Below are 26,868 nucleotides of genomic sequence, written 5' to 3'. Positions count from 1 at the left end.
GCTTTATCTGTGTCAGGACATCAAAAGCAGGACCTCCAACAGCACACATTTACGAGATTGCGATTTTGGGTTTAATGCCATTAAGCTGTATGACAGGATTGGCTGATTCACTGAACTTATCCTGTTCGTACTGTATCCGTGTGTAATCTGCAGAACATGACAGCCTGCAGGACACTTCAATTTCAAAACAGAGAAATGAAAAAGCTGTCCACAAAAGACCAAAGCTTTTATCCCTAGAAGGTACTTATGTGCTGCATAAAGGACTCTGAGGGAAAGACAGCATACAGACAGCATTGAGACCCACAGCTTTGTTTGTACAGTACGTACTTGTGTTTATATATAGCGACTTTATGATCTGCTTAAATAAGTAAAAATGTATAGTACTTAATGCCAGCATCAAGTGTTTAGCTTAAATAATCAATGGTGACATCGAAAATGTTGAAATTAATGCTCAATGTACTTTATATTTAACCAATCTCATAATGGGTAAAAAAATAATGTTATATTAAACAATACATCTGATACATTTGGGAAATTGTACAATCATTGTCAGATTCAAGGTAAAATTCAAGTACATATACCGTAAAGCAGAGACTGGTCCAGTCCAGTTTTTAAAAAAAAATCCAGTCCAGGTTTTTTTCCCCCCGAGTCCAGTCCAGTTTTTTTTCAAAAATCCAGTCCAGGTTTTTTCCCCCCGAGTCCAGTCCAGTTTTTTTTCAAAAATCCAGTCCAGGTTTTTTTTTGGGAGTCCAGTCCAGTTTTTTTTTTAAATCCAGTCCAGGTTTTTTTTTTTGAGTCCAGTCCAGTTTTTTTCAAAAATCCAGTCCAGGTTTTTTTTTGGGAGTCCAGTCCAGTTTTTTTCAAAAATCCAGTCCAGGTTTTTTTTTTTGAGTCCAGTCCAGAGAGCCGTAAAGTCATATATTGCAAATCCCTCAACTAGTACGTTTGGAGGACCGTAGCACGGCCCCTTTAAGGAAACAGGAAGTGCCCAATATCTCCCGCGGTACATTGCGTGAGTAAACAGAACACATTTTAGTGTACTCGTATTTCTGTTGAATCAATACTGTACGAACCCAGAAACTGTTTTGGGCAAGAAAGTATTTTAGCCCAATTATAGACTAAATATTTTTTCTGAAACGGGTAATCGGCGTTGCTGTCTGACGTTGACAACAATTTGATTTATTCATACGCGATGAACTCTGGATTAAAATAGCTCGCTCCCTTGCAGGCTAACAAATTTATAATGTCAATCTTCCTTGCGTTGATAATATTTAACTAACTAGAATTAAATGCCAGCTCCCTGAACAATAATGCTACGCCTATTACAGCCTGCCGTTGGATCAAACTAGGTTAATTATAGATAAAGCAAGTCAACGGGGAGTTTAGTCATTTGTATCCCAGTCTTGTGCCAAAAAATCCTGTGCATTTCAAAGCGTATGAATGTCAGTGTGGTCACACTGCAGAGTATTTCGGAAAATTGACCCCAATCCTTATGTGAACATAAATGTCGTTGCCTCACAACTGAATGGTAAGACTTAATTATATTTTTACAATATGAATTCATGATATGTTAATGGTTACGGTAAATGGAACAAAATTAAGTGACCCCAGTAATCACAAAATCTTGCTATGCCTGCTATTTGCTGCAACAAGCTTCACATTCCGTTTGTTTTGTGTTCCTTCCGCCGGACAGGAATGCCGCCGAGGAAACGGAAGCTCGACGCCGAAGGGCAGGACGGTAACAGTAGTGCATCGCCCCAAACTGTGAAGACCACTGGTCCTTCAGCTGGGGACACTGCTGCGACGACCCGTTCTTCGGACACTCTTACCAGCCAATACTTCTCCACGGAACGTGAAGGTGACGTCAGGCTCGGTGTAAAATTCTTTGACCAACCCTGTGTCCTCCTGGCCAAAGCATTCTTGGGTAAAGTGAGTATACGAGTACGCGAGTATAACATTGAGCTCAATACAAATTCAGTCATATAATAAAACGTCTTTGGTTGATGCATAGTAACATTGACTATACTATTGCATTCGTGGGCAACAAACTTATTTAGCACCCACCAGGGTGTGGCACAGCAGACATTTTGCAGCAGAATGTTCACCACACTTTTAAGGAGTTGTTCCCCTGCGTTGGGTGTGCTGGCTGACCCATCCGGCGGTGCTCTTCCCAGGTGCTGGTCCGGAGGCAGGCCGACGGGACGGTTCTGAGGGGGAGGGTGGTGGAGACGGAGGCCTACCTGGGGGGCGAGGACCGGGCGTCGCACTCCGCCGGGGGCCGGCGCACGGGGCGGAACGCCGCCATGTTCATGAGGCCCGGCACCATCTACGTGTACCAGATCTACGGCGTCTACCTCTGCATGAACGTGTCCAGCCGGGGTGAGAGCCCCTTCTGCCGGCGTTTCCATGGATACGGAGTCCGCTAACGAGACGCCGACGCTGGCGTGTCCCGGTCTGCCCCCGGGGGCCGGCAGTGTCGCGCTCGGTTGCACTCTCATTTCGAGGCGTTAATTAGCTCTGCTCCAACTGCCAGAAGAACATTGGGTTTGACGGCTATCGACAGTTTACGGAGCGCTCTGTGAAACTCAGCATTGCTGTCCGAAATGTGTCTGTTTTGAGGAAAATGTATTTCTTTCTCAGATAAATTTTTTTGTCGGTTTGCACATGACCTTTGGCCCTGTTGTGTGTGTTCAGGGGAGGGTGCGGCGGTGCTGCTGCGCTCCCTCGAGCCCCTGCAGGGACAGGAAGTGATGCGGCGTCTGCGAGGGGCCCGGCGAAGGGAAGGCTCGCGGCCCCTGAAGGAGAAGGAGCTGTGCAACGGGCCGTCCAAGCTGTGCCAGGCGCTGGACATCCCCCGCCACTTCGACCGGCGGGACCTGGCCACCGACGCCGAGGTGTGGCTGGAGCGGGACGTCCCGCGGGGGGACGAGGAGGAGCCCCCCGCCGTGGTGGCGGCCCCCCGTATCGGGATTGAGTCCCACGGGGAGTGGGCCACCAAACCGCTGCGCTTTTACCTGAGGGGGCACCCCTGTGTGAGCGTGGTGAACAGACAGGCAGAGAAGCACATGGCTCAGCAGCCTGGGCCTGCAGTACCACACACTCTCCACCAGGGGGAGTGGAGCACAGAATAACGATTAATGAGAACTAAACTTTTTTAAAATGAGACTTCTCTAAAATTACTCTTTTTTTTTAGTTAACAGTTTTCCATTTTTCTCTCTGGCTGGCACTATGTATTTGAGGACTCCGCCACACAATTAGTTTTTGAAAAACACAAAATGAAGCATCAGGAATATTTTTTACTTTTATGAAGTAAAAAGCTTTTAATTCTTTAAAATTGTTAATCCATTCTGAACCACGGTCTCGTTTCATTTCTGTTGTACGCTAACATTTGCTCCACGGTTTATGCCAAATCGTCTCCCGTTCGCCAAACTGAAATCATTTCTTTTCCTGTCCTGCGGTGCTGTTTAGCCACCTTTCCCAAACAGACTGTGACTAGTAATCTAAAATGTTGTTGCACTTTGCTGAACAAAGTGCAACAACAGTAAAGATCACATTTCCAAGAGCTGTACAAAGGATTGGGCTTCATTCATGAAACATGAGTACGATCTCATTTGATCGTAAACTTGCGTTTAAGAACGTTTCCAAGAACATTTCGGCATTTCCTTATCACACGAACAGAATTGCACGTAAAATTTATTTTGAGGCAGCATTCATCATCTCATATACCTAGGATATGGACAAAATGAATCCCATATTGGTTTTTCGTCTGAACATTTTTAAGAACAAAAATAAGAATAATTTAAGAAAAGTTTTGTGAATGAGGCCCATTGTTCTTTTCCCCTGTAAAACAACATAAATAAAAATTGGAAAATACACATGAATAAACAACCCTTTCTTTGGTATATGCAGCAGGGCACAAGCCATTAAGTAAATGCGCTGGTGGCCCACACTGCTCCTTATGGGTAACAAAGTCTGTATTTTGATTAAACGCAGTCATACGTCGTGGTGAAAATGAACCTCAGTTCACATTTTGTACGGTCATCATCACACCTGAACAAGGTCTACCACACACCAGCATTCTGTTTCCTTTGTAAACCAGCATTGCTACCACACACACCAGCATTCTGTTTCCTTTGTAAACCAGCATTGCAGAAGATTGTTCAACATTTTATTTTGGGTGGGGGTACATCAGACACCCCCCCCCCCCCCCAACTCCAATCCCCTCAGCTTCTCAGTCTGTCATTTCTTCACCAGAGCTGCTAAGTCTGGTTCAAACAGTCCAGCCTGCAGTGGTTTTTCTGAAAGGCAAAAGATCACAGAGAATAATCCCCCGATGGAGCGGACACCAGACTGTTCTGTAGTTAGCGCCCAAAGCTAATGAGGCCAACCAAAGCGCATTCCTTGGGTTTGGTCCAACCATAAAACCTTCTCTAGGTTTGCGGGCCTCATCACTACAGACCCTTCAGCGGTGAAAAAAGAAAAGGAGAACTTCACTGCACCAACTGTGCACATATTTCTGCCATATTTCAGACAGGTGTCTCTTCTAGCATCCGGGTCTGAAGTTCACAGTGAGGGAAACTCACCGTAAAGGGGGGGATCACAGCACAGAGGGGGAGGCGTGCGCTACAGCGACAGCTTTGAACCAGTGAACTCGCCACTACCTCCTGGCGCCAGAGGACCGGGCGCGTCACCGGTCACATCCACCCTGGGGTGACCCGGGGTCCCGAGGGCCCTCAGAGTCCCAGCTCAGTCCAGGGGGGACTGGAAGAGGGAGATGACGGGGTCCTCGTGGTTAGTGACGACCAGGACGCTGCGGAACTTGTCGAAGAGCGTTTTGAGCTGCGAGCGGCGCATGTTCTCGTTGTACATGATCTCCTCCAGGTGGTGGTGTCCCCGGAAGTAGTGCAGCAGTCTGAGGGGCGGGGGCAGGAGGGAAATGACAATGTGTCACTAAGACAGACCCACGAGATACCTGCTCACAAACAGTGTTTGGGTCAGGCCTCTAGACCTGTGGATACTCATTTTGTGAGTCGTAAGTACGTGTGTGTGTGTGTGTGTGTCTAGGTGTGTACCTGGCAATGGTCATGTCCTACTTGAAAAAGCATGCTGGCATGTCACATTACATTTATTTGGCAGAAGCTTTTATGCAAAGTGACGTACGATAAGTGCATACCGATCGTCACTGGAACAACTACAGAACAGGTCGCATAACAATACAGTACAATACTCTATGTAACAGCTATTCATGAACATAACAGCCATGAACACGTTAAGTCCAGTTCGCACAGTGAGCGTAGGCTAGTTCAGAGTAATGTTGTGAATGTGTATAGAGTTGCCTGTAGATGTGAGCGTGTGCGTGTGCGTGTAGAGGTGCCTGTAGATGTGAGCGTGTGTGTGTAGAGGTCCCTGTAGATGTGAGCGCGTGCGTGTAGAGGTGCCTGTAGATGTGAGCGTGTGCGTGTAGAGGTGCCTGTAGATGTGAGCGTGTGCGTGTAGAGGTGCCTGTAGATGTGAGCGTGTGCGTGTAGAGGTGCCTGTAGATGTGAGCGCGTGCGTGTAGAGGTGCCTGTAGATGTGAGCGTGTGTGTGTAGAGGTCCCTGTAGATGTGAGCGCGTGCGTGTAGAGGTGCCTGTAGATGTGAGCGTGTGCGTGTAGAGGTCCCTGTAGATGTGAGCGTGTGCGTGTAGAGGTGCGTGTAGATGTGAGCGTGTGCGTGTAGAGGTGCCTGTAGATGTGAGCGTGTGCGTGTAGAGGTGCCTGTAGATGTGAGCGTGTGCGTGTAGAGGTGCCTGTAGATGTGAGCGCGTGCGTGTAGAGGTGCCTGTAGATGTGAGCGTGTGTGTGTAGAGGTCCCTGTAGATGTGAGCGCGTGCGTGTAGAGGTGCCTGTAGATGTGAGCGTGTGCGTGTAGAGGTCCCTGTAGATGTGAGCGTGTGCGTGTAGAGGTGCGTGTAGATGTGAGCGTGTGCGTGTAGAGGTGCCTGTAGATGTGAGCGTGTGCGTGTAGAGGTCCCTGTAGATGTGAGCGTGTGCGTGTAGAGGTGCCTGTAGATGTGAGCGCGTGCGTGTAGAGGTGCCTGTAGATGTGAGCGTGTGTGTGTAGAGGTCCCTGTAGATGTGAGCGCGTGCGTGTAGAGGTGCCTGTAGATGTGAGCGTGTGCGTGTAGAGGTCCCTGTAGATGTGAGCGTGTGCGTGTAGAGGTGCGTGTAGATGTGAGCGTGTGCGTGTAGAGGTGCCTGTAGATGTGAGCGTGTGCGTGTAGAGGTGCCTGTAGATGTGAGCATGTGCGTGTGCAGGTGCCTGTAGATGTGAGCGTGTGCGTGTAGAGGTGCGTGTAGATGTGAGCGTGTGCGTGTGCAGGTGCCTGTAGATGTGAGCGTGTGCGTGTAGAGGTGCGTGTAGATGTGAGCGTGTGCGTGTAGACGTGCCTGTAGATGTGAGCGTGTGCGTGTAGAGGTGCCTGTAGACGTGAGTGTGTGCGTGTAGAGCTGCCTGTAGATGTGAGCGTGTGCGTGTAGAGGTGCCTGTAGATGTGAGCGTGTGTGTGTAGATGTGAGCGTGTGCGTGTAGATGTGAGCGTGTGCGTGTGCAGGTGCCCTGTAGATGTACCTGGCGAACATGCGCAGGTCCTCAGGGTTCTGTGCCGCGGGCACGCTCAGGATGACGTGCCTCTCGTGCTCGCTCAGGCTGGCCAGCAGCGTCTCGGTCATGCGCCTGTTCAGCGGCGAGTCCCCGCCCGGCACCAGCTCCGCGCTCGAGTTCTCCATGCTGGGACTGGTCAGGGTCATGTCATCGCTGCTGGCTGCGCACGCAGAGAAAAACCTATTATCCTTCTGCTCTTAGTTTTCCTGCTGTGTTTTTATTACACATAACGGCCTCATATGAATTCAAATTGTTGCATGTTTTCTAGAATAGATGCTTAATTGCAATGGAGGGAAGGTACACTCGAAAATGCTTTGACAACACTAGATATCCTCTGTCTGACTACAGGAATCACTGAGAGAGAAACAGTGAGAGAAAGGAAGGGGGAGAAGAAGGGAGGGAGTGGGTGGGAGGAAAATATCAGGAGAGAGAATAAACGTGAAACGAAGGCTGTACAAGTCTTCGGACATCAGATGGAGAGAGTGTATGGTGGGACAGTGTGTGTGTGTGTGTGCGTGTGTGTGCGCATCACTCACTGGGCGAGCCGAAGCTGAGGGCGCTGGGCGTGCTGAGGCTCCGCCCCCCTACGCGGGCGGCCAGTGAGAGCTCGTCGTCCCGGGCGCTGGGCTCGTCCTCGCTGGGCGGCACCAGCAGGCAGACGTAGGTGTGCAGCTGGATCAGCAGCCTGCGCTGCAGCATCCACACCACCATCTGGATCAGCTGCGCCTGAGGGGGGGAGCAGCAGTCACGCAGAGCACAGGCCTTACAGGAAGTGAGCTCACAGTGCACAGATCTCACAGGAAGCAAGCGCACAGTACACAGACCTCACAAGAAGTGATCACACAGTGCACAGGCCTCACAGGAAGTGAGCTCACAGTACACAGATCTCACAGGAAGTAAGCACACAGTACACAGACCTCACAGGAAGTGAGCTCACAGTACACAGATCTCACAGGAAGTAAGCGCACAGTACACAGACCTTACAGGAAGTGGTCTCACACAGCACACAGACCTCACATACATCATAGGAATTGACTGCACGCATCTTGTACGAATTCCACCCGACATAACTCATGGGGAGTAACCCATAGATCTCACACACAGGTATCATACACCCTGCTGCGTAACTGACCTCCTGCACGGGGGCCTCCAGGGGGTTGCGGAACTCGGACAGGGACACAGGCAGGGAGAATTTGGCCAACATGGAGGGCAGGTCGTGTCCAGGAAACTGCTGTGCAAACTGCTCCGCCAGGGGAGAGTAGCTGAGGGACAGAACGCCAATCAACCTTATCAGGCCCGTACGCTGTGTGTCCACGTTACGATATTTAATCCAATCAAGGTTAACATTTTGCAGAAGGTCATACAAGGGGCATTCCTACAATTTTTCTGCTTCTCCAACACTAGGCACTGACTGGAGCCTGCCAGTCCTATGTAGGGTGTGTGTGTGTGTGTGTGTGTGTGTGTGTGTGCGTGTGTGAGTGCGTGTATGTGTGTGTGTGAGTGAGTGAGTGAGATCTGTAATCTCATTGATCTGTAATCACTGCTTTGGTTGGCAGCTAGCTGTTGAGGAGGAGATGTCAGCAAGGGGCGGGGTCAGCGTGTGGGGGGAGGGGCTAAGCGCTCAGACTCCGCCCACGCAGGCACTCACAGGCAGATGTTGGCGTGAGGGGACAGCATGTAGACGTTGTTCTCGCACAGCGGATACACGATGATGGCCTTGCCCCAGTACACCAGGTGAGCCGCAATCTGGAACACCTGCGGGACGCGACGCGCATGAGACGGGTTCGAATCCCAGGGGGCGCTACACTGAAGCACGTGTCTGAGTAAATAACCCCATCCGCAACGGCATAACACAAGTCAAGCAAACCCGCCTGGATGATGTTTCATGTTAATGTGCCGGTTTAAGCATAGGTACAGAATGCTGCTACTCCGTACCCACAATGCCCATTTGAAACGGTTACGATACACATAATCATGCAACGGTGAATTTTACATTCCTTCACAGCAGGCCAACTTAACAGCCAAAGGGATTAATGGTCATATGAAGATAATTCTGTATAAGAACTGGCACCCAGAATTATACACATTAGCTATTTAACTTACAACAGTTTATGACAACTAGATGGCAGTTTCACCCAAACTACATGACAAAGAGGAGGCCAGGTCACTGCACTGTTGACAGAATCTCTCGAGTAAGTTTTCGGTTGCATAATGCAGATTCATAAAGCCGCAGGGCACTCGCTGCGCGGGCTCACCTGCAGGAGGGCGAGGTCGGCGTCCTGGGCCAGCTGCTGCAGGTTTTTGACGGCCGAGCAGGTCTTGACCAGGCGCACGAGGGCGGGGGAGCAGTCCAAGGGCAGCTGGGCCAGGAGCGCCTTCTCACTGTCCAGCAGCAGCAGGGCGTGGTACGGCCTGAGTGGAGTCACATGACCAGGGGCTTCAGCAGAGGGCCACAAGTCACATGACCAGGGGCTTCAGCAGAGGGCCACGAGTCACATGACCAGGGGCTTCAGCAGAGGGCCACGAGTCACATGACCAGGGGCTTCAGCAGAGGGCCACGAGTCACATGACCAGCATCCTTAAGTGTGGGGGGGGGAGGCACGGTGCGTTTTTTGCCCTCATTTTGTATTTATTATAAAGCACTAGAGCTGAGAACTATGACTCAAACAGCGCACCTTTAGACGTCTCAGCGTCAGCGTGTACTGCCAACAAGCCGCCCCGGCCAAATGAGCCAGGGTAGAAGGTTACAGCAAGGCTGCCAAACCCTGATCCTGGAAATATACTGTCCAGTACGTTTTCATTTCAACTCCAACAAAGCACACCTCACTCAACAGCTAGAGATATCGCTGAGCTGCTTATTAGTAGAATCAGGTGTGCAAAGGGTTGAAATAAAAACTGACAGAGAATGCATTCCTAAAAAGTGCCAGTAGGTGGTAGTGTGGCCTGCTAAAAAAAACACCGCCTCCCAACAGGAGACGTTCGAAGCGAAGTACATTTCTGTTCTCTGACAAACTGGCATCCATCATCAAAATTGTATAGTGTGATGGCTGCAAAGTAAGTGAACAGTTGTATGTACCAAGAACGCAGTAAGGAAACAGGTCTTAGAAGCCTGATTTAGTTCTGCCCTGTATGTTCAAACACTTCCTTTAGTTTAACTACCGATTCTCTGCACTTTCAAGGACCGAAACTGCACAGCAGGCAACATCATAAGCGCTGCAGACCATGGCAAAGCAACACAAACATGGCCTCAACATTACTGCTGTCCCAGGAGCAGCTCAGTCAATCCCCATGGAAACCCCCACCTTTATAAGGCAAATGTGTACAAAGTCTATGACAAGCTAAATTCACGACCAAGAGCAGTGGACTATTTTTGCTGTTTCAGTATCTGTACTCCAGCATATTAAATATATAATGAATATGAGGTTAAAGTGATGACTGTCAGCTTTAACAGTATTTACATCCATAACTAGAGATCCATGCCTTTTTATACATAATTCCCTCATTTTAATGAACCATGGCAATTAGTGTGGCGCAGTGTAGCATTTCCGTGGTGACTTCAGCAATGGGGTGCAATGTTTCCACGGTGAGTAGTGCCAGCAGGATGTTTCCATGGTGACTGGTGAAATGTGGTGAATTCATGGCGTCTGCTGTACTGCAGTGTATTCCTGAGGACTGGCAGGGGGTCACCATGGTGACTGGTGCAGTGTAGCGCTTCTGTGCTGACTGGTGCAGTGTAGCTCTTCTGTGCTGACTGGTGCAGTGTAGCTCTTCTGTGCTGACTGGTGCAGTGTAGCTCTTCTGTGCTGACTGGTGCAGTGTAGCTCTTCTGTGCTGACTGGTGCAGTGTAGCTCTTCTGTGCTGACTGGTGCAGTGTAGCGTTTCGGTGCTGACTGGTGCAGTGTAGCTCTTCTGTGCTGACTGGTGCAGTGTAGCTCTTCTGTGCTGACTGGTGCAGTGTAGCTCTTCTGTGCTGACTGGTGCAGTGTAGCTCTTCTGTGCTGACTGGTGCAGTGTAGCTCTTCTGTGCTGACTGGTGCAGTGTAGCGCTTCTGTGCTGACTGGTGCAGTGTAGCTCTTCTGTGCTGACTGGTGCAGTGTAGCTCTTCTGTGTTGACTGGTGCAGTGTAGCGTTTCTGTGCTGACTGGTGCAGTGTAGCTCTTCTGTGCTGACTGGTGCAGTGTAGCTCTTCTGTGCTGACTGGTGCAGTGTAGCTCTTCTGTGTTGACTGGTGCAGTGTAGCGTTTCTGTGCTGACTGGTGCAGTGTAGCGTTTCTGTGCTGACTGGTGCAGTGTAGCTCTTCTGTGCTGACTGGTGCAGTGTAGCTCTTCTGTGCTGACTGGTGCAGTGTAGCGTTTCTGTGCTGACTGGTGCAGTGTAGCTCTTCTGTGCTGACTGGTGCAGTGTAGCTCTTCTGTGCTGACTGGTGCAGTGTAGCGTTTCTGTGCTGACTGGTGCAGTGTAGCTCTTCTGTGCTGACTGGTGCAGTGTAGCTCTTCTGTGTTGACTGGTGCAGTGTAGCGTTTCTGTGCTGACTGGTGCAGTGTAGCTCTTCTGTGCTGACTGGTGCAGTGTAGCTCTTCTGTGCTTACTGGTGCAGTGTAGCTCTTCTGTGTTGACTGGTGCAGTGTAGCGTTTCTGTGCTGACTGGTGCAGTGTAGCTCTTCTGTGCTGACTGGTGCAGTGTAGCGTTTCTGTGCTGACTGGTGCAGTGTAGCTCTTCTGTGCTGACTGGTGCAGTGTAGCGTTTCTGTGCTGACTGGTGCAGTGTAGCGTTTCTGTGCTGACTGGTGCAGTGTAGCGTTTCTGTGCTGACTGGTGCAGTGTAGCTCTTCTGTGCTGACTGGTGCAGTGTAGCTCTTCTGTGCTGACTGGTGCAGTGTAGCTCTTCTGTGTTGACTGGTGCAGTGTAGCGTTTCTGTGCTGACTGGTGCAGTGTAGCTCTTCTGTGCTGACTGGTGCAGTGTAGCTCTTCTGTGTTGACTGGTGCAGTGTAGCGTTTCTGTGCTGACTGGTGCAGTGTAGCTCTTCTGTGCTGACTGGTGCAGTGTAGCTCTTCTGTGCTGACTGGTGCAGTGTAGCTCTTCTGTGCTGACTGGTGCAGTGTAGCTCTTCTGTGCTGACTGGTGCAGTGTAGCGTTTCTGTGCTGACTGGTGCAGTGCAGCGTTTCCACAGTAGCGGCTGCAGTGCGGCATCTCTCACCGTATGGCTTTCAGGCTGCACTCCAGGGCCCTGGGGGGGATGTGCTGGCCCCCGACGCGGTGGATCTTATGGGGCAGGCAGAAGCTCACCTCCAGCCAGTTATTTATGTGCAGACGCACCACCCCTGTAGTGCACAGACTGGAAGCAGAAAACACACATACACACATGCACACACACACACACACACACACACACACATACACGCACATGCACACACACACACACACACACAGACCTGTTACAGAACAGCCTAATTTATCACAATCCAACTAAAACCTTCCCTTCAGCTCATTCAGCTGTAGCCGGGTCACGGTCGAGGTGACGGCCCTCTGAGGATTCATGTCAGAACAGGTCACCTGTCCGCCGACGCCCCGGGCAACGCCCACGACGTGTCCACACACCTGTCGTAGGCCTCCTTCAGGTCCCGCGCCAGTTTGCACTTGGGTAGAATCTGCCGGAAGGGGGACTGGGGGCTGCCATCGGCTGCGGGGGTGAGCAGAGACACCGCGTCAGACCGGCACAACCGGGAGGCACCAGAACCACAGCAGCTCACGGCTCAAACCCCGGACCTGCTGCGCCACGCGGTTCACTGGTTTTAACGGTCACTTAGACCTTAGCTTATAAACTGTCCATAACAACCAGGATCTGGAACTGCTGTCTCGGTCTCAGCACTCGCTCTCAGTGGGGCTGTATGACCGTGTCCAGAGGGGCCTGACCGTTCTCAGGTGCAGCATATGACTGTACTTAGAGCTGCAGGACAGTGTTCAGAGGCACTAGACTTGTGACCGCGCTCAGAGGTTGTGCGACCTCTTTCAGAGGCAGACTCGTGCTCGCCCCGCTCGACCGCGTTAAAAGGCGTTTTTTTTTTTAGTACGTCGATTCCACGCTGGCCGGTCACGGGACCACGTTCGGGGGCGCACGACCGCACTCGCTCGTTCGCCCGCCCGCTCGCTGACTCACTCTCGGTCATGGTGGTGACCTCGTCCTGGGCGGCGAGCATGAGCTTGGCCTCGCGGGTCAGGTACTGGCAGCGGCGCTCCTCGTGCTGCAGGGCGATGGCGATGCGGCGGGAGAGGTTGTGCATGCAGCTGATGACCGAGGGGTCCGCGTTGGCCTGCAGGGGGCGAACGCGCACAGGTGGGGGGGGGAGAGAGGGAGGGAGGGAGGGAGGGAGGGAGAGAGAGAGAGAGAGAGAGAGAGGGAGGGAGGGAGGGGGGGAGAGAGGGAGAGAGAGGGAGAGAGAGTGAGAGAGGGAGGGAGGGAGGGAGGGGGGGGGGGGGAGGAAGGAGACAGACATTTGGGCGGGCGAAGGATGGCGGCAGTCACATTCTCGCACACGGATGACACGTGTGCAAGAATTCCTTCAGGGAATATGGATGGATGTAAACACCCCCGGGTTAAAGCTGACGGTCTGCACTTCAACTCCACATTTTTTATTTAAAATCCGACATGCTGGAGTGCAGAGCCGAAACTATAAAACGCTGTCATTGTCCCGATACAGGGGGAGGAGTCAGTGTGTAAAATAATGTGTCTTCTACTTTTCACTATGCACTATGAAGCACATGACCTAAGGAAAGCATGAACGCCTCTACGTCAATGACGATAACCAAGATAACAGGGTGTAACAGTTTGTAGTCCTAAAACCCGGAAGCAAGTTCATTTTTTTGAGCCCTGGGTTCCCTCGTCAGATTTCCAATGCATTTTTCCATCGTGAAAACGCATGTAAGGTCTGTGGTGAACGTAAGCCTCAGAGAGCTCCACGTTTTGTTCTACGAGATAAACTGCACCCATTTTCCATATCACCACCTTGGACATGAAAGCTATTATGCGCTTTTAAAAATTAAGTTGCTATATAGAAACTACAAAAATGGTCGTTTTCTGGCAACCGCCACTCAAGTTTCCATCCTAGACCGCCTGCACGTGACAACCGCTGTAGTTTCAACATAGCAACTTGTCAGCAACTCACTTTTTTAAAGCGCATAAGGACTTCTACATTCACGGTTCAGATATTAATGGGTGTAATTTATCTCATAGAAAAAAACATGAAACTCTCTTCAACATACGTTAACCACAGACCTTATTTTCGACAGAAAACGAAATGCCTATGGGAAAATGAATTGGGAATTTGCAGAGGGAACCCATGGCGGAAGTAACTCCTGAGTTGGCCTACAATATGACATAATCACTGTAACACTCTATAATCATCATGATCATAATAATTAATATAATAATAATTAACTAACCGTATAACAGTTATTTCAAGTGAGCAAGGGTTTCAAACCTGAAATAGACTATGCTGTAGAAATGGACAAATAACATGCTCTGTAGTTAAAGAGCATTCAGAGCAACCTCATCATCATATTGTACATATAAATATAATGTTGCTAGTTTCATGAATTTTATTGTAAGTCTGACATTAAAACACAAACTAAACACACAGAAATTATAAGAACAAATGTATGTTACTTGCTCAATAATTATGCATCTAGATCCAATGAAAACTTACTAAAACTTAAGACTGAAAAGGTGCTCGTTATCAATGTGTCCAACTTGCATCGACCTTTCAAAATTTTGGATAATTAAATTAAGACGACATGGCACAAACCAGGATTTGAAAATGATCAAATTCCTAATTTTGGTTCAATAAATAATTACACTAAAATAAGAAAAATATTTAGTCTGTCAGGGTTTATTCAGACTGCCTTTTTTTTTCAAAATAGAGCAATATGTGTGTTTAAAAATGGGAAAATAACAGACATTTTTCAGTAGCTGGGCAGCATGCCACGGAATAGGGTGGGAAGTGTGGCTCGTTGCCATGGTGATGATCTCCCTCGATAGTGACTCAGCGTTTTTGGGTCTCAGTCAGAATTGCTGAGTCACCCTGGTGACTGGCACAGGCTCTCTCCTGCCATGCTGAGTCAGCCTGCGTGCCATGGGGAGGGGGCATGAGGGTGGGGCAAAGTGGAAGATTACATGGCCCTGAAACCCCACCCCCCTAGGCTGAGGCTCAGATAGTAGGAGAGCCCACAAGTCCTATCGCCCCCCCTAGGCCACGCCCCCCAACCCCACCCTCCTTACTGAGAAAGGCACAACCTTACATGACCCCCCCCCCCCCCCCCCCCCCCCCCCCAAACCATCTTGTTTTCCACCTGTCCTTATCAGGGGTGACTGAGCATATTACTTATTCAGTTATACAGAAATATTAAGAACTACTGTAATGTGAACTTTAAAAAATATGTTTTAAAATAACAAGGGCACAATAGTTTCACATGTAAACACTGAAATATATCACAACTATTCCAAGTAGCTGAAAAACAGCTAGAAAAATTAACTGAGTTTGAAAGCTGAATATATCATCCATGACAGTGCGAATAAACCTGTTGTCTAAATGTAACAGGCAAAAAGTGCTGGGTCACTGTTTGAGAGTTCTGTCTGGCATTAAAAATACTGCACTATTCATTCCGGTCTCAGGTCTATAAAACATAAACCAATGCTTAACATGGAATATTCAAAAATTGTTAGTTAGCACGTGCATTAATGTATTTTTCCCCATGTTCTGATGAACCTCATCCTCAGCTATTTCACATGGAGCGTTAAAACAGATATGTGTTTTAACTTTAGAAAATAAAATAAAAATTGAAAGAATGACAAAAGCATACAAGATGATGCAAAAATGTTAGTTAACACATGCATTAATGCATTTTTTCCACATTTTTGTATCATACTGTATGCTTTTTAATCATTCTTTTAAATTTTATTTTATTTTCTAAATTTAAAACACATATCTGTTTTAACGCTCCATGCTCCATGTTGAGCTGAGGACGAGTTTAATAAAAACATCTTAATAAATTCAAAAGTGCATTGAAACTGTACACACCAACGCCCACAAGGGCAATACACAGAAATGGGTAGTGCACAGGGAAGATAACGCCTAATAAACTCAAAATAAAACCATCAGTTTGGAGAATATCCAAAAACTAAAGCCCTAAAACCACAAAACAATTCATTCCATGCCTGGGTTTTCTGTGGGTTTACAGCAGCTGTCCCTCTCTGGTATGCCTGTGAACGCCCAATAAAGATATGACACAAACTGGAAAAGATATGAAACACCAAAGCGCGTAAATAATTTCATACCCTAAGTGCGAAGAGAACACTGAACAGGATCATGGTGGGCATCTCTCTCTTGGGCGAGGGGTCAGTTTTGGATACCTGTGCAGACAGAAAAAAACCCCATTATTTTATCCAATGTGAGGGTCTCAGGTGCATTTTGACAAGAATGAGAACAGACAATCAAACGAGCAGCACTATCTGTGAACAGAAAGAAAGCTCTCCCTGCCAGGTCATAAGAGGTCCTGCTAGAGACCAAGTGGGTGCAATTAAATTTAATTAAAATGCCATAGAGCCTCACTCTTTACACTGAGTAATGCATTAGCCACTGGGCAGTTCTTTTTATTCACACTTGATGTATCCTTTATTTATTCTGCTCATTGAGTCCCACTGAAATAAAGAGGTCTCTTTCTGAAGGGAGCATGGGTTGGGAAAACATACATGATAAAAAAAAGAGGTCATTTTGCTTTTAAGATTTGCCATTCAAATTTATGGATGAAGCACCTGTCAGATATGCAGTGCTTAGATTATGGCCTTAGAGAGGGAAACAGTGAATTTGATACAATATTATATTGTTTCTAAGAATGTGGCCTGCCCTCCCCGACACAAGCATCCAAGCAAATGTGATTGGGGCAATTCAAAATCCTCTGACACCCATAGATCGTCTGCATAGATTAGGGTATCACCTCCTGCAGTGTGTCTCAGAAGAGACAAACCAGAAGACATAGGACACCATATCAGGGGTTGGAGACCCAGCATGTCTACATGCCTAACATTTCCTTTTACTTTAAGTTTAAATGTAATCTTTACGTAGGGCAGTCATTGTCATAAATGAGCCTGACCCGCCTTCCCTTCTCGCCAACACCGTAACTTGACATCACCCAATCAGGGCAAACATCAAGTCACGGTGGGTAAGGTATTTAAGATGGCCACAAGAAAAAGTGGCCTTGTGTTGTGGTTGGTTTCGGAGCGTTTTTTCGCTTTTCGTTTTGGTTATGTTTTTATCTGGTTTCCTTTTATCCTGTGGCACTTAAACTGGAAGTGGGTAATATTTTGGCAAGGTCTGGCTTATCCGTCACTCTCTCTCTCTCTTTTTGGGTATTTCTAAATCAATTTTTTAATGTTTTGTATAATGTCTTCAATGATATAATGTTTTCAATGATTTAACTTAATTGAATGCTTCGTATTAAACTCCATTATTTAATCTTAAAACCTGATATATGTTTTGACTTGGTTGGTTGATTCCACCAGTTTTCCATCAATGAATTTGGCGATTTAATCGATAATTCTCATTTTAAACAGTAATTATTAAATCAAATCACATAAAGTATATTTAACGTGATTAACGTTAGGGGTTCTAGCACGCGATATCGCTTGTGTTCAGTATTCATGAACATTTTAACAAGGCATTGACTACATGAACTGCTGGATTCATAAAATAAACATATTTTTAATGAATCCTTGCTTGTCCCACACACTGTACAGTGCCATGAAAATGTATTTTTCCCCTTCTTGATTTCCTCTATTACTGCGTATTTGCAACACCGAATGGTTTCAGATCTTTAGATTAAATGTAATTAGACAAAGTAAGAAAAACACATTTTTAAATGCGTTTAACTTAGTTCCAGTGAAATTTTAATGGTACAGCACACAATGACATTCTAGAGAATTCTGTGCTTTCAACTTTGTGGCAATGGTTTGGGGACGGGCCTTTACTGTTTCAGTATGACAATGCCCCCGTGCACAAAGCAAGGTCCATAAAGAAACGGTTTGCTGAGTTTAGTGTGGCACAACTTGACTGGCCTGCACAGAGCCCTGATCTCAATCCCATCCAACACCTTCGGGATGAATTAGAATGCCGACTGCGAGCCAGGCCTTATCGTCCAACATCAGGGCCCGACCTCACTAATGCTCTTGTGGCTGCATGATTTTTCAGTACTTAGTTGCGTAATTCTATAGGCAACACACTGTACTTTTTTACTTGAATAAAAATAAATCAATAAAATTGGCCCAACATAAAATATAAATAGTGGCCAAACACAAAATGTGAACTGTATGTGCAGCAAAATTTTATAACCTCTTAATAGTTACAATAATAATAACAATGTAATAAAACAGTACAAACAACCCGCCCTCCATTTGTTCCACCCAAATCAACAGCCACAAATAAATTCTCAACCTGTGAGAAACCCTGCTTAGTCACATTTATTTCTGAAGCATATTTACACAATGACTACTGTCAATCAACATGCTGTAAAATTAATTAATACACAGGTGTGTAAAACATGAGAAAATAATAATCCACAACAATACAGTAATAATCCACAAAAAAATACAACAGAATACACACTTGCTTAACATCTCACAGTAGTTTATTAAACCTAAAAATGGGAATTTGCCAGGCACGAATGGCACAGGGAGGGGCCAGCAGTGGGCAGTATCTCTCTTGAAAGGTGTGGGGGGGAATGTGAAGGTCTCACCTGGATGGTGTGGGGGTGCTGCAGCAGGGTGGGGTGCCCCACGAAGCGCACGTTGTCGATCTTCAGCTCAAACTTCTTCCCGCACATGTCCGACTTGGTGGCCAGGATGGTGGCCAGTATGATGTCAGAGAACCTTTGGATGGGAAACAGTAGGAAGACGGATAAAGAAGCAATGAAATCAAGGAGCAGGGGGTGGTGTGGGGGGGGGGCGGGGGGGTTAGGGAAGGGCAGGGAGGGAAGAGCTGACTACTAAAAGAGCCAATTGTGTTTGATTATCTCAGAGCAGCTTTTCCAAATCGGCTAAGCACACAAGACCTTCCTGCGCGTGCGTGCCTGTCTGTGTGCGCCTGTACGCAAGGGTGCAGTTTCTGCGTGTGCTTATATGTATGCGTGAGTGTGAGTGGACATATGTGCATGTTTGTGGAGATTTTTCTCGCTACTGTTCGACTGTTTTTCTTCCCACAGGGGAGTTTTGAAACCTTGCTTGCTCATGTTTTGGGGGTTCAGGCCTGGGATTTGCCCAATTTCCCTTTCTGTTTTCATTGTAAAGTATCTTTGAGACAGGTGTGTCTGTAAAAAGAGCTTGATACAAATAAAACTGAATTTAATAGTTTGTGCCTGTATGCCAGTTTGTGTCTGAGTAGCAGCTTAATTAGTGGAGAGAGGAAATTACAGACTCATTTGTTTACACCGCTCAAGTTGCAACTGAAAACAATTACATTTCTTGCATATTATTTTCGTATACTATTTGTAAAATAACATGAAATTAAAGTGACACAACCTTTTCCATTGAAAGGCAGATTCCGCCATTACCTTCATCACATAGGAGAAAGAAGCCATTAAGACACAATTCACCCAAAGGCAATGAATTCACCCCCATTTGTAGCAATTAAAGACATCAACACCAATCGCACACTCATTGCCTAACAACAACGACAACAAAAAAAAAAAACGTTACCATAATTGCACCACATTTTATTAATTCATAAAAATGTATTGTTGCGAGGAACATATTAGATTGCACTGTTAGCTAAAGGTCTGATAACATATGGCAATGATTGAATAGAATGAAACAATTAGGAAAGACGTATTATGCATTTAGTAGCTAATTCCATTGGTGGGGTGCACTTATCCATTTATTTCGGCTGCCTTGACCCAGGAAATCATTCCTATCATTCCAAACTGGCACAAACCACCGAAAAGCAGGCTTTAAAAAAAATATTTTAAAAAATAAAATAACTTCAGTGCAATTTGATCATAAGTGGATTTGCATACATTAAAATAAAAATAACCAAAAGGGAGAAAAAGTGAGAGAATTATTGGAAATGAATAGCATACCCAAAATGTGAATCATTGGATGTACAATTATTCACAAGATTTTCTGAAATTAAGGTGTGAGATGCATATACACATATACATACATACATATATATGCGTGTGTGTGTGTGTGTGTGGGTGTGTGGGTGTAACATAACAGTAATAATACATATATACAACAAAATTATGTTACGGTCCAAATACTTTGGGACTGCACAGAATTTTTATATGTATACAGTGGCATGAAAAAACTATTTTTCCCCTTCCTTATTTCCTCTATTATTGTATATTTATCAGAAGGAATGGTTTATCTTAATAGACAAAATGTACCATTAGACAAAGGGAACCCGAGTAAACACAAAACGCATTTATCAAATTCAAATTTCATTTATTTAATCAAAAAAGTGAAACACCCACATTCCCCATGTGAAAAAGTAATTGCCCCCCTTAAACTTAAGTATCAAGGTGCTTTTTTGAAAATGTGAGACAAGCATTAATGTTTTTCTTGATTAGTAGTGGTTTCTACCTTACTACTCTCCCATGAACCACATTTTTGCCCAGGCACTTTCTTAGTGAGGAGTCATGAACACTGACCTTAGCTGAGGCGAGAGGCCTACAGTTCTTTGGATATTCTTCTGGGATCCTTTGTGACTACCTGGATGAGTTATCGCTGTACCCTTGGAGAAATTTTGGCAGGCTGGCCACTCCTGGGGAGATTCACCACTGTTCCCAGTGTTCTCCATTTGGAGATAAAGGTTATCATTGCGGTTTGGTAAAGTCTTAGAGCCTTAGAAATGGCATTGTAACCCTTTCCAGACAGATATATTTCAACAACTTTTTTTGCCCCTCATCTCTTGTGGAACCTTTGTGGTGACTACTTCACTCTGATGGTAAGGTTCAATATGAGTGAGGTGTAGGTTCAACAGGTCTTTTTAAAATGGGTGGTATGGGCATTTGATTTTTTTTCATTAAAACAAAAAATAATGTTTTATTCAGTCTCCCATGGTCTAACATTACATTTTCTGCATACTTAAATATGCAATAACAGAGGAAATCAGGAAGAGGGCAAATACTTTTTCATGACACTGTATGTATGTATGTGTATATGTATGTATACACACATATCCACCTACACACCCACACACACAACAGGACAGGACAGGCATAAAGACAGGGAAGATAATGAAAACAAGGGTGTTTCTAGACAAAGGAAAGTGCTTTTTAGAATGATTTTGTCTTACCCTGCTACCAACTGTTCATCAGTTAATGGGGTTTGTTCTCTGAAATGGGAAAAGCACCATAAAACAAGAAAAAGCAAACAAAAAAAAAAAAAAAAAGCAGCAAACAATTGACAGAGTGCACAACAGAAGATATTAAATAAAACTTTTTCAAAATATACCATTTGAGAGTGACTTTTTAAAATGATTTTTTTGTAGACTGTGGCTGCCTGAGTGCAAATCTGTCACTTCCAGGAAGAGAAAACCCCAAAGGTACAGATAGAGATCAAAGGTCATACAGCTGTATGTTTAAAAGGTCCTCAATGATATATTTAGAATAAGTGATCGGGTTCACCTCACAATTACCATTTCATGTATCATTTGAATTATCTGGTTGTTACATTTTTGTGAAAATTTCCACCAGAAATGTTTTCAGCTGAACTCACCAAGAGCGCCGGGGGGTTAACAGCTTGCTTAAATATGCTTGTTATGGCCATCCAAACATTTCTTTACGTTTTCATTATGGCCAAAGAAGAACAGTGGGACCATTTGCTAGTGCTAAATGCTAGTGTTAGGAAAGGGAAGGGGGTTGGCATGGTAAGAAACTAAAGAGGGTTTTTCATCTGTATGTTCATCAAGGCCTGACTAGTTGAATGTTATTTTATCACAGCCTGATTGGCTGCAAATGGCTTTCCCCTAAACTTCCTGCTGAGAAACAAAGATGGCCATATTAATCTACAGAAATTAAAGGGGAGGACAACTAAATGATACTGAAACATGACATAGTAATTAAAAAAAAAAAAACAATATGCTGTTTTAGTAACTGGACAACAGCGTCTACTAGATGCCTAAATGTAAATGTTAGTAAACATAAACATACGTTTAACAGTGCAATAATTCTTTTTACAGATGCCCATGGATCAAGGGTGACATCATTTACATTTCACCCAATCAAATACACCCCACCAATTGGCACTGCAGTCAACGACAAGCCTAGACCCTTTCTATGGATCCTTTAACAGCAATAAAAGTACATTATGAATAATAAGAATAATAATAACAACTGCTTTTATTATTATTGTTATTATTATCATTATCATCATCATGCTGAATAGTATTCAGTACAATAGATTCATGTGTGTTGTGATAGTAATGTATTTACTTTTTAAACATCAGATCATCCTGAGAAACAGATCTCGAGTTTCCACTTGGCAGGTCAAAGATCCTGCTCCTCTTGACAGTGCCTGCAAATGTCTGGCTATTGGATCTGGAACTAGTCAGTAAGAGAGCCTGCTTTTCACTGGTCAGTAACATGTTGCCTCTGACAATATTCTAGCCTTTTCTAACTATTCTTTCGTATAAATCAAAAATGCCCAATTCCATCTAATTATTAAATATTTAATACAGGTGAATAAATCAATTTTGCCACATTGCTTTTTGTTTTTTTGGAAGTCACTCTTAAAAATGAAACAACTGTTAAAAACAAACAAGGAATACAAACACTGATACATTAAAAGAAAGCAGTTTCAGTTTTAGTCAGCAGCCAATCAGTGTTGTCACACATAATCTGGGCGGTTGTGTTGATTTCTCCTTTCTGGTAAATCCCAGTTGACAGAGTGTTTTTAGCCTGAAATGCTAATGTTAGCTGTTAGAGTGACATATTGCAGTAAAGTGCTGAGCCAATACACTCATAAACATGGAGCATACTCCGGCAGGAAGTTGGGTCAGGCTGCTTTTATAAATGGACACACATAAGAATTTTCCCAACGCTTTTTTTTTTTTTTTTCAGCTGAATGTCAAAATAAAAGCCAAACTTTCACAAACCGCTGCAGGGAACATGGTAAATGGTTTGGCAACAACGGGAGACACGGCTGGCACCTGACTGAGTGAACATATTAATTTACAACTAATTTTTAATGAAACAAACAAACATAAAAGTACAGAAGTGGGTGGGGATGAAATATGAAATATGGAGATATACGAATACATCCAAAAGCACATGTAAGGTAGGCAAAAAATAAATAAATAAATAAATAAATAACTGAAAAAGATTCCCGTCCAAAAAAGCCCTAACAGTCTGAGACACACAGCCCAGGGCGAATACTCATTCTGCATAAACCTGGCTTTCCCTGCATTTTGCCTACATGCGTGAGGAAGATGAGGCATTTCCCAAGTACCTTGAATCCCCATCCTGGTCCTCTGGAACGTCGCCAGCCGAGTTCAGTGCATACGGGCTTCGCTGTTTCACTTTTGGAAGGAAATGAAAAGGGTTACCTTAGCAAGCTACAGTATATGACGTTTACCATAGCTACATGTAGGCTAAGTACTATCCAAAGTACTAGTTTTGAACAGAGTTTTGTGTGAATGTTGTCTCATTGGAGGTTGTGCTGCTTGAGTAAGCACAAAGACAAATTCCTAACAACTTCTGTATTCCAGTTGTTTTGCAAAGAACTCATATTCTATCACTCACTCCAGATTATCCTTTTCAACATTCAGTTGTGTAGACATATAAATACAATGTGTTTACAACTTGACAGAAAGCGTAACAACTGTCAATTGGGTGTCTAAACTAGGGTGACAATACTGTACCTATACCTTGTCCTTGGACAACCAGCTACTGGCTATACGAATGGTTTAGCCCATTCTCTGAAAAACTGTGCAGTGTTTGATTTGAGTTTAGAATTGGATGCGAACATTTGTAATAGTTTAAAAGAATGTGCGTAAGAGAGCGATTAAAAGTAGCACGATGCAAGCAACTCGCAAACTTCCAGGCCTTGACGAATCAGAGCTTGGTTTTAAAGGTATGAAAGGACATACATAGCTAGATAGTTAAGTTAAACACTGTCAGAGGCTAGGGTGAATAGCTACTTACTTATTAGAGAAGATGTTGTTTCAGGAACTCGTTGAAACGGGTACCGGAAAAGTAACTTATTACCACGGCTGCCTGAGCTCACCAGTATTACACTTATCGGACTGATCTTGTCGCCATTTTCATGAGCATTGATTTCGGGTTGTTTGTACATGTTGCCGTTCAATTAGCTAACACACTGCTAACTCGATAGCTATACTTCTTCAGTTGGTCACATTGCCCACCGAAAACAAGTTTTAGCACACAGCTACGATACTTAGCTAGCTTGTTGATGAAAAAGCCATCTTGCTAACGTAGCAAAATCAAACACTCTCCGGTATTAGCGACTACCTCACGAACAAATTGCCCACCTAAATTCTACAAAAAATTTGATCGCGCTAATATTACAGGCAGCACACCTAGCTACCCAGAGTTCACGACAAATACCCGCTAGCTGTACAATTTAGCGTGCTATTACCGTGGGCTACTGCACAAAGTTATGCGGGCAGACGCAGCTATTGCATGTATTCCGAACGCATTTTTATTAACTCATCTATTCGCTCATTTGGTTAAATGAAGCATTGGCATCACTCAAAACACACAGATAAACGACGGTACCGTTTCTTCCTTCTTCTTCTGTTTTACTTCGGTTGTATTAACGTATTTGGTGCATTTGCCGCCACCCATTGGCCTGGAGCATGGACTGAGAATTTTGTCCATGACACTAAAAGAAAATAATAAAAGAAAAAAACTCAAATTCTGTCAAGCCTGTTGAATTTAAATACTATTACACTAACGTAAAACATGTATATCCTGTTGGCAGATTTAAAATTAGGTTTATATTAAGCTCTGCCCCCACTTCATGCAGATGAGCTCTAAATCTCTCTCTGGCTGACATATTTAATGTAGCTGCATACATGAATTACCGTTACTCGTTCCCCACAATACTCGCTTCTTCAATCTACTCGTTTATTAATCAAGACACCTGTGTGACCTAAACTTAATCTAGTGATTGTCATTCTTCCTACCTGCCCCCTTCCAAATTGTGTTATTCCCAACCAACTGATTAATTCTGAACAAATTACAATCCTTACCTTCCCTGATCAATTTTTCTTGCCATCTATTTTTTTTTTCACTTTCAATGACCCCTTAACCTCTGCTTTACTGAAATTGATCTGAATATTCAGAATATTCAACTGCCCTAGCTAACGCTAGCTTACGCTGACCTTTCCTCCAGCACCCTTCACATTTGACCTGAAATGTCTTAGTTCTAGTCAAGATAATGTGTTAGTCGTTCGTCACCATACTTTCCATTATTTTACATAGATGAGATGTCCGAGCCGTTGATCTGTTTAGTGGGATCCTCTCCAGATTGGGGAAACCACTGGCTGCTTCCATCTCCCAGGATCCCTTCATAAAAAAGTTCTGACCTGCCATCCCAATCCAATGAAGGGCTATCTATTCAAAGCATAATAAATCAGTCTTAATCTTTAGTTCATTAAAATAACCTTTCATTTCTCGCTTTTGAACTTCAAGCATTCCACAGAAGGATTATCGCTCTTACAGTAATTATTGTGAATGCGATTCTTCATTCAGCCACTTGTCCTTTCAGCTCTTCTCTATCCCTTGAATATTCAGATATCTCGCTGCACTCTTTGCTATTAGGGTATTTAAGTTTTTCAGGCCTACTTTTTGCATGAAATGTACAGTTAATCTCTTCAGCAAGAAAATGGGCAAATCCTTCTTTACTAAAGAATATTTTCATCAGCTCTTCTGTTATCCACCCCACTTTGTTCAGCTGTCTGCAAATGTGTGCATCTTTTCATCTTCTTTGCTTCTCTCCGGTTTATTTGCTTTCTAAACCAACTTAATTGCTTCTGCATATGATATTATACTTTTGAACTTTAACCTGCCACACTGCCATTGACTCCTTTCTAGCAAGACAACCTTCATATGCTGTGCTGTGTGCACCACTATTCAGCACTTTTCAGTTGTGTCCCTTCCACACACTGAATTCTTGCTCATCTACCACACCTCTGGAATCCTCTACGCAGAGTTGTAATGTGCCCATATTTGTATACGCTTTGGTGTCACCATGTAAAACTTGTACAGCACTTTTTGTACATTGCCTCAGGGTACCATAAGGTTTGGGACATATTAATGTATGCCAGATTTTGTGATGATCAGACAAAGCATTCATGAGTTACATGAGTTTTACTGAAAATGGCCACATCCACAATAATTTAAGTTTTCTATATATTAAATGTAAAACAGATATATAAATATATTGTGTAAAATGTATAAATGTAGTAAACTTTCTGCACAGATAAGCCAAAATATATAATAATACCCTTTAATAAAAGCTGAGAATCTGCACTTTAACCACATGTGATTGATTACAAATCTAAAATTCTGGAGCACAGAGCCATATCAAGAAAAAATATGTCTTCACCCAAACATTATGAAGCTCACTATATATGGGACCAAAATGGTCATTTACTTGCTGAAAAAAATGTATACTTAAGTATAATTATTAATAATATAATTTAAGTATACCAAAATGGCTCAAGGGGCTGGAGCCTATCCCAGCATGCATTAGCAAGAGGCAGGAACACACCGTGGACCAGTCGCCAATACAGGTTGCAGGGCACACTCATCATTCACTAACACACTCATACCGACAGTATGGCCAATTTAGAGTCTCCAATAAGCCTAACCTGCATGTCTTTGGGCTGTTTAAGGAAACCCATGCAGACATGTAAATTTTAATCTGGTATCCACTGCACCACCATGCCACCCAGCTGCATTTCAAATAATGATACTAAATTTCATATACTTCAGTTGGTATTTTAGTGCACTATATAGTTCATCCCTAGATACCATACTACTAGTATACTTGCTGAAAGACTTTTTGTACGATTCTCCTCCAGTCTAAAATAAACCCCATTATCTCCAAAACTATATGCAGTACAGACATGGTCCAAAGCTTCAAATAAAGAGCACATCTGTACCAAATTCCCTGATCCAATTCTCACTCAGTGAACTTACAGGA

The 26,868-nt window shown here is 44.7% G+C and overlaps 2 protein-coding genes across 7 annotated transcripts; one reads left to right on the top strand and one right to left on the bottom strand.

Moving 5' to 3' along the window:
• Positions 1 to 889: 889 nt before the first annotated feature.
• mpg (N-methylpurine DNA glycosylase) lies at positions 890 to 3,974 on the top strand. Of its 3 annotated transcripts, XM_035397223.1 has the most exons (5): positions 896 to 1,528; positions 1,694 to 1,929; positions 2,175 to 2,379; positions 2,695 to 3,150; positions 3,186 to 3,974. In XM_035397223.1, the coding sequence occupies exons 1-4, from the start codon at positions 1,441 to 1,443 to the stop codon at positions 3,129 to 3,131; spliced, it is 966 nt and encodes a 321-aa protein (XP_035253114.1). In that variant the 5' UTR covers positions 896 to 1,440; the 3' UTR covers positions 3,132 to 3,150; positions 3,186 to 3,974. The 3 variants fall into 3 exon arrangements, with proteins under 3 accessions (XP_035253115.1, XP_035253114.1, XP_035253113.1); XM_035397224.1 differs by having other exon boundaries at positions 890 to 1,012; positions 2,695 to 3,974; XM_035397222.1 differs by having other exon boundaries at positions 2,695 to 3,974.
• A 515-nt stretch (positions 3,975 to 4,489) lies between these two features.
• On the bottom strand, positions 4,490 to 25,803 carry nprl3 (NPR3-like, GATOR1 complex subunit). Of its 4 annotated transcripts, XM_035397207.1 has the most exons (16): positions 25,381 to 25,803; positions 25,124 to 25,274; positions 23,841 to 24,540; positions 23,146 to 23,215; positions 20,993 to 21,031; positions 18,435 to 18,567; positions 15,982 to 16,056; positions 12,808 to 12,961; positions 12,249 to 12,330; positions 11,848 to 11,985; positions 8,900 to 9,056; positions 8,293 to 8,399; positions 7,777 to 7,906; positions 7,181 to 7,370; positions 6,612 to 6,804; positions 4,747 to 4,912 (listed from the first exon to the last, which is right to left on the bottom strand). In XM_035397207.1, exons 3-16 carry the CDS (start codon positions 23,989 to 23,991, stop codon positions 4,747 to 4,749), a joined length of 1,785 nt encoding a protein of 594 aa, XP_035253098.1. In that variant the 5' UTR covers positions 23,992 to 24,540; positions 25,124 to 25,274; positions 25,381 to 25,803. The 4 variants fall into 4 exon arrangements, with proteins under 4 accessions (XP_035253099.1, XP_035253101.1, XP_035253098.1 ...); XM_035397208.1 differs by having other exon boundaries at positions 4,490 to 4,912; positions 23,841 to 25,274; positions 25,381 to 25,801; XM_035397210.1 differs by lacking the exon at positions 20,993 to 21,031 and having other exon boundaries at positions 4,490 to 4,912; positions 24,435 to 25,274; positions 25,381 to 25,801.
• Between the last annotated feature and the right edge of the window lie 1,065 nt (positions 25,804 to 26,868).

This window comes from Anguilla anguilla, chromosome 17, assembly GCF_013347855.1.
Source record: "Anguilla anguilla isolate fAngAng1 chromosome 17, fAngAng1.pri, whole genome shotgun sequence".
Taxonomy (NCBI): domain Eukaryota; kingdom Metazoa; phylum Chordata; class Actinopteri; order Anguilliformes; family Anguillidae; genus Anguilla; species Anguilla anguilla.
The sequence above is the reverse complement of the archived record's forward strand: the minus strand, read 5'-3'. Positions and strand labels throughout refer to the sequence as shown.